Below are 13,045 nucleotides of genomic sequence, written 5' to 3' on the forward strand. Positions count from 1 at the left end.
GAGTTCAAACCCCATTGACACCTCCTATCTCTGCAAATCTCACAATTCTAAACCTCCACCATAAGACGGGTGAATTCAAACGAAGCACCGAATTGACGTCAATGTGGGGATGTTGCCTTATTTGGTTCTGGCCCGTACTTTTGTCATGCACCGAAATTGACATTCAGTAATGCATTGTCTCAGGCTTCACGGAGAAAAGGGAAAATTTTCAGTCTTCCCATGGGTCCGAAGACTCAACAGGCATGGATTATTTTTATGGTTTTTGTGCTGGGCGGCTGACTGGGACGGACCAGGCATTCGAACTGAGCCGTGAGCTCCGGGGCTGGTCCGAGAGCCCCGGTGGCCAGGGACGAAGCGACCAAACCGAACCCGGTGATAATAATGCTTCAGAAAAGCAAAAACAGAACAAACCTGTAAGGAGGGACTTATGCAAGTCTCTATCATTAGTTGTACCGCTTAATGTAGGCTTATCTGATGCTGGGGAAAGAGAAATGAAACCGTCTGTTTTCATTGTTGTCCTGTCAAATGTTTGATCTGATGGAGAAAAACATAACATTATAAATACCGGTATATACAGGCTATGGTTTTCAGGGGTCTTTCAAAAAATAGTTGTTTCCAAAATGTCATCAGTGGCTGAAGTCTACACCTTATTAGAGCCAAAGAACAATTGGATATAGGCATAAAAAAGATTGATTAGATTTAGACCTATTTGAGTGCAAAATTTAGATCACAGCTGTCAATTGCTGCATCTCTGACAAATTAAAATATACTTAAGTACAACTGAAGTTTATTTTAAGGTTTAGACTGACCTGCTCCATCCGTTGCTGGGGAAGTAGTAAATAACATGTCTGTCTCCTTGGTTGTTTTGTCAGATGTTTGACCTGATGAATGAAAGCAACAAACATAGTTAATAAAGTCATATATAGGCAACAAGTGTCAGGACTGGTGTTAGAAAGAAATATACAACCAGCAGTCAGGCTGAAAGTTGAGACTCCCTGACTTGTTGTTGAATCTAATTCTTTAACGTCTGCAACAACAGACAGTGCCTTTAGATCTCCATGTGATACATAAAATAATTTGATACAGACATTTATCTGTCAGAATTTCATAATATAAAACTTTATAAAGCTGAAATAACATTTATTTTACAGACTAATATTTTATCTTGCGATATAGTAGACCTAATATGATGGTAGAGTTAATAACCTACTGTTAATGATAACTGATTGTATGTTACTGTCTGGAGACTGATGCTGTCCTCCATCTGTGTTGTTCACAGTGTAATAACATGTTAGTTCAACCTCAGCAGGTGAAGTTTGAAGTGTCATCATCAGGAGCTCACGTCCTGACATTGGCTGCTCACAGGAGATGATTTTAGTTATCTTTGATGTTATGAAGTATAAAAAACATTTATCCACAGAAACAGATGATGGAGTCCCACAGTTCAGTGTGACTAAGTCTGTCTCTGTGATGAGCTGTGGATTCACAATTAGCTCAGGTGGAGGAACTGAAAATATAATGAAAATAAAATAATTTTAAATATTTTAGCACCACAGTAATCATGAAAAGTCAGGCAAAGGTATATTTACTCACTTTGTATAATGATGGTGAGCAAGTTACTGTTTGGAGATTGATGTGCGTCAAGGTAAAAACATGTTACGTCAAAGTTAGCAGGTGACCTTCGCTGTGTTAAAGACAAGATCTCTCCTCCTTTTATTGTCTTCTGACAATTAAACCTCTGAGCTTGACTTGCTCCCCCAATGAAGAAATAACACTCAGGAACAGAAGATGGAGGCTGACAGTCTAAAGTGACAGAGTCTGTCTCTGTGATCACCGGTTGGTTCACTGTCAGTGTAGGTGGAACAAGGTCTGAAAACATGAACAATAAAGAGCAGAAAATGTAAAATAAAAGTGTGGAATTTTCAGTATATCTGTAAACATGTTTTAAGAATCTTTAACAAAAATATTACGGTTTATGTTGATGGTTGTTGATTCACTGTCTGATGATGTAACATTTAAATCTCCATCTTTTACTCTGTAGAAACATTTAAATTTGACCTCAACTGGTGATCTTTTCTCTATCATCCTCAACAGTTCAGATCCTGTCAGTGTTTCCACACAGGAGGAGGCTGCAGACATCTTTTTGTTTTCAATGTTGAAAACACACTGATCAACATTAACATGTGAGGTTGAACACTTTAATGTGACCGAGTCAGTCTCTGTGATCAGAAGTCGATCCACCTCTACTTTAGGTTGAGGAAGAGCTGAAAGTTTAGAAGCATTTAGTTGTCAGATTTTATCAGCAAAAAAAAGGTATTTACCATACAAACATTTAACTGAAACTGACCTTTAGCTCTGGCTTCATAAGACAAATCTATGAAACCGATATTGAAAAGAAAATGTAGTTTCAACATGTGTATCTTTCATAAATGCATATTTTTATTTTTAATTTCCAGAACATTTAAAAAAATCTCAGACTTAATATAACATAATGAATTAAAAATAATAAAATATCAAGAATAAGACACTCAAACTTACTTAGGAGAATGAAGAACAGCAGCTCTAAAGCCATGATGAAGCTTTGGATGCTCTGAATAGAAAACATTGGTATGTTTCCTGTCTAATCTGACTATGACCTATATAAGATTCAGAAGCTACTGTTAAAATAATCCACATGATCAGAAGAGGACCCTCCTCCTTGCCACAGGAAGAGGTGCTTTATATACCTTATTATAAACACACCACATACAAAATGCATAGGTGTTTCAGACCACATGACCCACAGTATCGATTAACCATACCAAAAAAGGAACCATCGATTTTTTGTACCACTAACTTTACTGAGAGAAATGTTATTAGGTTTCTATGTTTCAGTTCTGAATCCCTTGCATGTTCTCACTTTAAAATGTTTAAGCAATGCAGTAAATCTTGTTGGTTAGACTTTCCTTTCTGATTCCTATTAAGTGTCCTCAGAGGCAGCTTTTTGATGACAGATACAAAAAAAGGTGAAACAAACATCTTAATTAATGATATGTAGTGCATGTGATGTGTGATGTAACTCAAGAATAAATTTGCAATGTAAATAAACAGGTTTTAGGCAAAATATTCCCACAAATAAAATACACCAGAGTTATGTCCATAATAACTTTATTTATCCAGAAAGCAACAAAAAACATTTTTAATCAACAAAAAATTATTCAACAAAAAGAAAATCTACATATTGTTAAACATAGAAGTTCTAAAATAATAATATAACTGAACTTTATTGATTACAGATTGGAGAAATTTACCAGTTAAGCCATCCCAGTGGGCTGCCATCGTGTGGTGCCCGGAGTAGTGTGTGGTTAAGGGTCTTGCTCAAAGACCCAGAGTGGCAGTCTGTGGAAGTGGGACTCAATCTCAGGACCTCAGGATTCCAAGCTCTATGCCCTAATCACTAGGCTGCCACTCCCCAATAAAGGAGTCATTTAATCAGTTTGATTCATTACAATATATCTGAAAATATCTAAGAGTAACTTTTTGATCAGTTTAAATCAGTTTATGGTATTTAGTAAGTTCAAGCAAGCTTGTATATTAAGACTGTTACAAAATCCTTAAAAAGCCAATAAAATCAGGAAAACAAAATTGTAATGCAAGTATTAGTAATCACAGGAGATAAAACATAATGGATCATCTAAATGACTTTTATTTACACTCAGTCTGGCTGCAGTTTACTTGTCTGAGGCTCTGACATTCAGTTGTTACTCTGTGAAAGCAAAAAGGCATGCATTACAGTAAAATCCCTTTAGAAATGATTTGCTCGACTTTTTCACCTATTGCTCCCCCTAGTGGCCAAGCTGCCTCGAACGTTATAGTTCCTATATAAATACTAACAGCTTACCAGTGTTGCAGCTGCAGTTAGCAGCACTGTAGGTTCAGTACATCCTGCCTGTACATGGTGTAATAACGTGGAGAAGGACATTTTCATTGAAAAAATAATATTTGCTTAATGCATCATTTTAGCACAAGGTACATTAACGAACCTCTTTGTTGTTTAAAATGGACATTGGCATTTGTTCAACTGAAAAAGATCAAAAAGAGATACTTTATAAAAGGAAGCATAAAAGCAAGAGGCTATTATTACTGCTGTTTGACAAAGTTGTCAAAAAAAACTTTTTGTTAATAAGAAAGGAACTTTATTTCATTTACCTGATATTTCAGCTGTTGATCTAAAGCACCAAAGGAAAAAAAAAAGTTATTCACTGTGTGTTAGATAGAAATGAGATTTCAAAAAGACTTGTTTTAGATACAGAATAAGTTAAAATGATACCCTCCAATTATTAGGATTTGATGTATCAAAGTATATTATAAATGACCCACTCTTTATTAAATGCATTCATGAACTGACCAATGTTGTGTATTAATCTGCACTAAGCATAAGATAAAATAAAGTTGTTTTCCCAAATACTGTTATAAGAGCAATTCAAGGCCAAAAGGGAAAAGAAAAAACAGAGCTATGAATGGAGCCATTCAAGGCCAGAGAGGAGAAAAGCAGAGCAGTGAGTATGTGTAGCTGTTGCACCTGGCGCCAATAGGAGTGAAGTCTGCAGGACAACGCAGGGTTGAGGCCCCTTAGTGATAAGAAAGCACACTCAATAAAAATGAAATATTTGACATCTCAAGGTTGCCCAGCTCAGCAAAATTTGGCCATACAAAAAGAGTTGTTATTTTCAAGGCACACGGAGCGGTAATGGTCCCAGAAAGGGTGGNATGTTTAAGCAATGCAGTCAATCCTGTTGGTTAGACTTTCCTTTCTGATTCCTATTAAGTGTCCTCAGAGGCAGCTTTTTGATCACAGATTTAAAAGAAAAAAGGTTAAACAAATATCTTAATTAAAGATATGTAGTGCATGATGTAACTCAAGAAAAAATTTGCAATGTTAGTAAACTGGTTTTAGGCTAAATATTCCCACAAATAAAATACACCAGAGTTATGTCCATAATAACTTTATTTATCCAAAAAGCAACAAAAAACTTTTTAAATAAAAAAAAATAATTCACCAAAAAGAAAATGTACATAATGTTTAACATAGCAGTTCTAAAATAATAATATAATTGAACTTTATTTCAGATTGGAGAAATTTACCTGTGTATTTAAGCCATCCCCTTGGGGAGCAGTGGGCTGCCATCATGCGGCGCCCGGGGAGCAGTATGTGGTTAAGGGTCTTGCTCAAAGACCCAGAGTGGCAGTCTGTGGGAGTGAGGCTCGATCTCAGGACCTCAGGATTCCAAGCTCTATGCCCTAACAACTAGGCTGCCACTCCCCAATAAAGGAGTCATTTAATCAGTTTGATTCATTACAATATATCTGAAAATATCTAGGAGTAACTTTTTGATCAGTTTAAATCAGTTTATGGTATTTAGTAAGTTCAGGCAAAGTTTTTATATTAAGACTGTTACAAAATCCTTAAAGAGGCAATAAAATTAGGAAAACAAAATTATAATGCAAGTATTAGTAATCACAGCAGATAAAACATAATGGATCATCTAAATGACTTTTATTTACACTCAGTCTGGCTGCAGTTGTCTGAGGCTCTGGCATTCAGTTGTTACTCTGTGAAAGCAAAAAGGCATTTATTAAAATCCCTGTAGAAATGTTTTGCTCGACTTTTTCACCTATTGCTCCCCCTAGTGGCCAAGCTACCTTGAACGTTATAGTTCCTTCACAAATACTAACAGCTTACCAGTGTTGCAGCTGCAGTTAGCAGCCCTGCAGGTTCATTACATCCTGCCTGTAAATGATGTAATAACATGGAGAAGGACATTTTCATTGGAAAAATAACATTTGCTTAATGCATCATGTTATCATTTTAGCACAGGGTACTTTAACAAACCTCTTTGTTGTTTAAAATGAACATTGGCATTTGTTCAACTGAAAAAGATCAAAAAGAGATATTTTATATAAGAAAGCATTAAAGCAAAAAGATATTATTACTGCTGCCTGGCAAAGGGGTGAAAAAAAAATCACTTTTTGTTGATGAGTAAGGAACTTTATTTCATCTACCTGATATTTCAGTTTTTGATCTAAAGCAACAAAGGAAAAAAAAAAAGTTATCCATTGTGTGTTTAATAAAATGGAGATTTTAAAAAGACACATTTTAGATACAGAAGAAGTAAAAATTACGGCCTCTAGTTATTACGTAGTATTTAATGTATCAAAGCATATTATAAATGATCCACTCTTTATTAAATGCATTCATGAACTGACCAATGACCCTCAAAAACATCTCTAAGTAACAGAATCAAGGTTATTGTATAGAGGTTGTACAGTTGTCTACAGTGTGTTTCTTGTTTGGAAAATTGTATTATGGAGATACCAATGAGGTGGTCAGTGGTGAGAGCTGGTCATACTTTAAAATAGTCAGTTCTGGTCACCAGATGACACATAACTATATCTGTAATAAATAAATTCGCAATACTGAACTGAGGATTTAAAAAGACTGTTTAAAAAAATACTGATACTAATTTTCAACCCCAACTGTAGAAGTTATTTGTGTCACTTTTGACCTTTGTGCAAATAGAATGCCAGAAAAAGCAAATCTTCAGGTCTTTAAAGTGAAGAAGAGTCTGACAATCCCAAATTATGTTCCCTCTCCAACAGTGGTGTAAAATCTGAAACTAAACAAGAAAGAAATGGAAAATCTAATGAAGGCAACAGATCCCATGAATATACTGAGATTTCTTACCTATCTGAATGTTTCACTAAAAGAAAAACACAAATATTAAAGAAACTTTTTTGAGGGGTAATTCAGTAAATTCAGTTTGATCATTTTTTAAATACAAGTAAAATATCAATTTAACATTTAAAAAGTCGGTTTGAATCAAAACAACAGCTTAATAATGTTGTATTATAGTTTTTCTTACCCATCCTTCTTGTACAAAAACGGAGGGTGAATCCTAACAGGACTAAAGAGATAATTGTAACTAATATGATCCTCCAGATCATCAGCACTGCATGAAGAAAACAGACAATAACAGTACTTAAGCAGTATTAAAAAATAATAATTTTAAAATTGTATTGTTTTAATCTTAAATTATACTATATGTGTTCTTTCTATGTGTATATGAACTTCATAGAGTGTATGATGTATACGTGGTTTAGAGGAAAACAAAAGTTCCACTTCATAAAAAAAGTAAGGCAACATGCCTCTCGCTAATAATCTTGCAACCACATTTATTGTTTGTCTGTATGTACATAAAGCACATATAGGATTTTAATTTCCCCAAAAAACACAGATGTCAATCTGAAGATAGTTGTTGCAAACTATGAAGCTTTGACATAAAATAAAAAATTATCTAATTTAATTAGTCTGTTCAATTTCGCTTTGAGGTTCAATAAAGATATCAAGAGGCTTTTTAAATTGAATAACTACTTTTGTATCTTATTCTTTAGTTTAACTTCCTAAGTAATATGCATAGATTAGAACTAAAATGTTTAACTCTAGGTTGGATTTATATTCTTCTATTTAGAGTTAGAAAACATCAAAGCTAAGAAGTAAAGTTCTTCATGGAATCTGAAATTAGAATAGGCGACGTGAGCATCACTAAGAGTTTAGTACGTAAAAATGTGTTCTGGGCCAAGCAATTAAGTAATATCGTTCTATGGTGTTTCTGATGATTAGAGAGTCAACAAAAAGTGTGAAATAGTCCAGTTGATATATATACTTCTGTTCAATATTCCTATCTATTAGATATTTATTGACTTCAACAGCTCTGGTTTATATTTGGGTGCAGTTTGCGGATTCGTAAAGGTTACAGCTTAATTAATCTGTTTTTAAAAATGTATACAACGATAAACAGCATGTTAATGTTCAATAACTTTTGTTAATGAAAGAGGATAGATGAATGACTTTTTATATCCCACGGTTTGTTTCAAATCCAGAAAAACAGCTATTGAATCTATGGAGTTCATGTTTAAAGCTAATAAAGTTTTTCAAATATAAAGGCTCTTTTCAAAATCCTGGGCTGCATCCTCCAAGGACGCGGTCTACCTAGACTGGATCCTTCGAAGTCTGAAAATAAGGAGACCGGAAGTGTTTTGGATGTGAATTCGAACAGGTCTACTCTTCGGCGGCTTTTACCACCGTATGCTCTGTTGCTTAGCAGCTGTGAAAGTTGACACACAAAGCAGGTAAAGAATGAAAACCAAAGTTTTCGAAACCGTTTGTTTATTTATTCGTTTTTTATTATAAAGCGAACAAAGACTACACTCACAACAATCCAGAATGGAATAAAGGTTCCACCACCGGGAGCAGGAACAAATAAAAGCAAATGTAATGATAGAAACCTCAGTCAGTTAAATAACATGCTGCTGTCATTTTGCACATCTATCATATTGCTGCTATTTTCAAATATCCATTACTGTAAAAATGTCCATAGCTGCATATTGGTTATTAATTCTCCAGTTTTATATTGATGAAAACACTTTACAGAATTGTATTGCTTATATTTTTGCTCTTCCCTATTATGTTATTCTTATATATTTTTCTAAGGTCCACATTTGTGTGACCATTTTCAATAATCTTTCTGCTGCTGTAAATCAGCCCATTTTAGGACAATAAAGGGATTTTCTATTCTATAAAAGGGGTAGAAATATATAAGTAAATCTAAACAATGTATGTATAAAAAATATATCTGCAAAATCTCTAATATTCAACAACAAAAAATGCTTAGTTATGCATATTTTGCAAAACAGCAATAAAAAAATTAAACTCCTATCAGATTTATAGTCCCCACCCTGCAGATAATATTAGAATCTGTCCTTAAATTACGGCCAAACCCATTTACACAGTAACCGATAAAAACCTTTAGACCTTTATTTCAGACAAAACTATCCACAGACTTGTATCATATTAAACTGAACTTCCAATTTTCACCACTGTTCAGCGCCAAGTAACTTTTCCTCTGAGCACAGAGCAAATCACGGCTTGCTTGGTCTCGCAATGAATCCTGGGTAAACCAAGGATACTGAGGATACATCGGACCCGTACTTCAAATCGGGAAAAAAGAAGGATGCATTTTAAGGTCGCATAACGCGGACTCTTGGAATCCGACCAGACCTCGGCGCCGCGCTATGATGTAATCGTCCTTCGAAACTGGCCTGCCAGGGACGCATCCCAGGATTTTGAACAGAGCAATAGAATCAAGGGCTGTTGTCATGATCTTGGCACTGAGGACTGACTGGGTTACTCATTTAATTCACCTGCCTAAGTCCACCCAGTCTCTTGTTAGCATATATCGGATCCACCTGCCAAGTCTCTATTTAACCTGCCTGCTTCCATTTATCAGTAATCATTACTAAACTAAAACAGGAAAAGTTTAGTCAGATTTAATAACAGAAATTAATGGGAAAAAATACATCTTAATATTCTTTATACACATTTGGTTTAATCAGTGCTTATCCAATACGAAAACATTGTTTAATCTAAAAAAACCTAAGGTATGACAGAAAACAGAACCAATTGCAAGTAGTGACCTACCCATACCTCCATTAATGCAGCAACTGCAAATAAAATATCCATTTATGTCTATTCTTTTTAAGTTTTGCCCATATGAAAAATAAAACAATACTTTGTAACCTTAACCACTAGGGGTGCTAAACCATTAGCCACTGGGTTTAGCTCACCTAAAAGCAACTATCAGGTCTGCACTGTTGCAGTGATGCATTTAGATTACCGTGAGATTGAGAAGTCATGGGGTTATTTGTTAAGGCAAGGCACCATTCACTTCTCTACATCAAATCCTACATAAGAGCAGGGCGGACCTAAACATCCTCATCATCAGGAGCTTAGCCCACAACCTCAAAGGAGTAATTAGAACGACATTTGAATCTGAACATATTTGGTAATGTACCACAATATCACTTGCTAAGCAGGTACAGTATTACTAGTGTAACATTTTTAACATGATTTCATGCAAATTGGCCTCAAATGTCATAACTTTAACTCCCAGGTTGGTTCTTGCTGGTGAACCACCCATCCAAACCAGCTGATTAAAACTGCAGCATCTAAATACTCTAATATTTAAGGCAGGTTTACTTTCACTTAAATGGAGATAGTTTGACAGTCTGAGCACTTTTTGCTTGGCCTCCCACTTTCAATAAATGAGTAGATAAGTGCTGCAAAGACTCTGCACCAACCTCCTCTGCTGCCAAAGCCACAGTAAGGGGCTATGATGCTTACTTAACCAGTGCCCTGCTTTAGACCAGACCAAGTTTAGAGGATATTTATGTTGTACGAACAGGCTTTTTTGACACTGTTTGTTCATAATATAAATATATAATTATTTTTCAACCTTAATGAAAATAATAGTAAAATACTAAAAGCGACAATAACAAAGAACAGGAAGTTCCCTAAGCAACACCTCATCTACCAAATAAATATCTGATCAGGTAATTGTCGTATCTGTTTGAGAATTTTGCTTACTTTCAGGAGTTGAATAAAGTCACAGAAAACAGTAATGTCCTTTTTCTTTATAGAATTTGGGCTAGCTGAGTGTTAACCACTGTACTTCTATCTGACAAAAAATATAAATATACTTGCATTTCAAGTACTGTTGAAGTTTTATGTAAAGTTTTAACTGACCTGTTGTTCTATCTATTGCAGGTTTCACTGCTGGGGAAGGAGTAAATGTATTGTCTGCCTCCATGGTCATGTCAAATGTTTGACCTGATGTAATAAATAAAATCAGATATGCACAATAATGGTCAGGACTTGTGTAAGAAAAAAAAAAATACCATCAGTTCTAGTAATGAAAGTTGAGACTTGAATCTATTTCTTCGACATCAGCAACAGCAGATAATGCCTTTACCATCCATTTCATGAATAAATATATATCTGATATTACAAACTGATTTGAAAACACAAGAAAATTATAGTGAACCAAAGTGATCTGTTTAAATCTATCAGATTTAAACAGGATTTCAAATGATTTACCTCAACATTTCTACTTCATCCTTGGGTACAATATATATATATGCCTAAAGGTGACAAATTTATTTATTTAAAATGTCCTACAGAAACAGCATGAAGATGGTTAACCATTAGTGTTAATGAAGAAGGACAGATCAGTGTGTTTAGTGTCAACTGGTGGATTCAAACCCAGAACCAAAGTTGCTGGTTGAAGCTTTTAAACTGTTTTTTTATAAATAAAAACAAGTACTGTACCAACACTTGCTGAAAACCACTAAGCATAGAAGAAGAATATAATTCAAAATTAATATAAAATTTATATTTCAGTTTGCAAATGGAATCAGAAACAAAACTGTTGTTTTCTGTGAAAATGAATGATGGACTCTACAAATAGTTGGCTTAATGAGGAAATAAAACAGTGTGGACATTTTGAGGCAAAATCACAAGACAAAGTAGGAAACCAAAAGTTACTGAAGACAAAGGGTTCTTTCAATGCAGAGGGCGACCCAAAGTAAATTGTCAAATTAGTTATGAAATGGATCAAAATGAAATGCATGTATTTTTCATCACAACACTCTGATCTCTATTCTATTAAAAGTTAGGCTAATAGGATGTGTGAGTAATGTACCCTGTTAGGAGGGACAGGCCTAAAGTACAGTAAACTATAGTGAGAAGTTTGTAGTGGAAATGGATAAGATTTGGTTAATTTAAATTCTATTAAAACGTTCAGTTTTCAATATTCTGGTAATTTCTTACAGTAGTTGTGACACAAAAGCAAAAATAAACAAACCTGTAAGGAGGGACTTGCCAAAAACTGTAACAACTGCAAGTGCAGTAAAAAATTCCCTCTGATGCATATTTTTGAATAGTTTTCTCTAAAACTTTTCTATAAACAAAAAAAATTGGGTTTTTTTGTTTAGTTTTTTCTAGTATTATGAATCATAACTGTCTTTTTTTTATTGTTTGAAATAACATTTTAAGTCTGAAAACCTGGAGGTCATTTTATTAGTAAAATCTGTAAAGAGATAAAACAAAACCCTGAGTCTTAAATCATTTTGATGTGTAAAAAACAACAACAAAGAATACGTGAAGGCCACTGTCAGAAGAGGGATGGTTCACTAACAAGGTTGTTTCTCATTATATTAACGTTTGTTAAAGTCTTTACCTTACCAGAACCAAAGAATGATGTTTAGGGCCTTAAAAAGGGTTAATGAGATTATCTGGTGAGGTAGAAACTAAACCAGAAATGTTAACTGTTGTTTTTCTACTCACGTCTCAGGCAAATCATATTCAAGTGTCTTGTTTACGCACAGGTGCTTATGCTAACTCTGACACATCCGAAAGATACTACGATTTTGGAGAGAGGGGTATATTGGCAACACAAATGCTGACTGACAGGAACCAAAGCCCGATTGCATGAATTCTTTTCTTAAACATTTAATTTCCCTTCACAAAAAACAGATAAATGCTGCAATAGTCACAGATGGTAAAAAGAGCCTGATTAAATTCTAAATCAAAGTTTACACACATTTAAACCCCCTCCATCAGACTCTCACTGTCTTCAGCAAGACAGTATGAGTCAAACCACGAATCAATGAATAAATGAAACAAAGAGGGAGGAATTTACATGAACTGTTGTAAACATTTAAATACAATGGTGCATTATGGATAATTTAGCCATTCCGGACAGTTTGGATGTTGGAGAATTATGAGCAAACAAATTTTTTTAGCAACTGACTATTAGCCTGGGTGCCATTCCGAACTTAGTCCCGCCCACAATGTTTGAGGTCGGGAAGTTCGTCTGGCATTGCTCAGTAGTAGCGCGAGTATGATCGCACAATATCTGGCGGGCCATTCAAATTGTCAGGGCGGGCTTTATACGATGATGGACAGATGATCAACAGTAACGTAATCAACCACGTGACCAAAGCGCGCATGGGCTACAACAACAATGGCTGCCGCTGGAGAGTTGAGGTGTGTAGATTCTGCTATTAGGTCTGTTCTAGAAGATATCGACAGCAAATTAATTTTACAAGAGGAACAGAGAAACGCGATCAAGGCTCATCTTCTTATTCTAGGCGTGCAACTGCACGCTTT

General features: G+C 35.0%; 1 protein-coding gene and 1 long non-coding RNA gene across 2 annotated transcripts in view; both read right to left on the reverse strand.

Moving 5' to 3' along the window:
* Window positions 1-233: 233 nt before the first annotated feature.
* Window positions 234-13,045, reverse strand: part of LOC107105064 — a 15,230-nt gene continuing 2,418 nt past the window's right edge. Inside the window, exons 5-6 of the mRNA XM_015405182.1 lie at window positions 1,351-1,507; window positions 234-384 (exon numbers count right to left, since the gene is read on the reverse strand). Of these exons, the coding sequence (XP_015260668.1) occupies window positions 234-384; window positions 1,351-1,507 (308 nt within the window). The remainder of the gene's footprint in view (window positions 385-1,350; window positions 1,508-13,045) is intronic.
* On the reverse strand, window positions 2,125-2,605 carry LOC107105065. The gene is made up of 3 exons (XR_001482318.1): window positions 2,539-2,605; window positions 2,348-2,374; window positions 2,125-2,264 (listed from the first exon to the last, which is right to left on the reverse strand). It is a non-coding gene; the product is annotated as an uncharacterized LOC107105065 (long non-coding RNA).

The sequence above is a fragment of the Cyprinodon variegatus genome, unplaced genomic scaffold, assembly GCF_000732505.1.
Source record: "Cyprinodon variegatus isolate N-32 unplaced genomic scaffold, C_variegatus-1.0 Scaffold2039, whole genome shotgun sequence".
NCBI classification, from domain to species: Eukaryota; Metazoa; Chordata; class Actinopteri; order Cyprinodontiformes; family Cyprinodontidae; genus Cyprinodon; species Cyprinodon variegatus.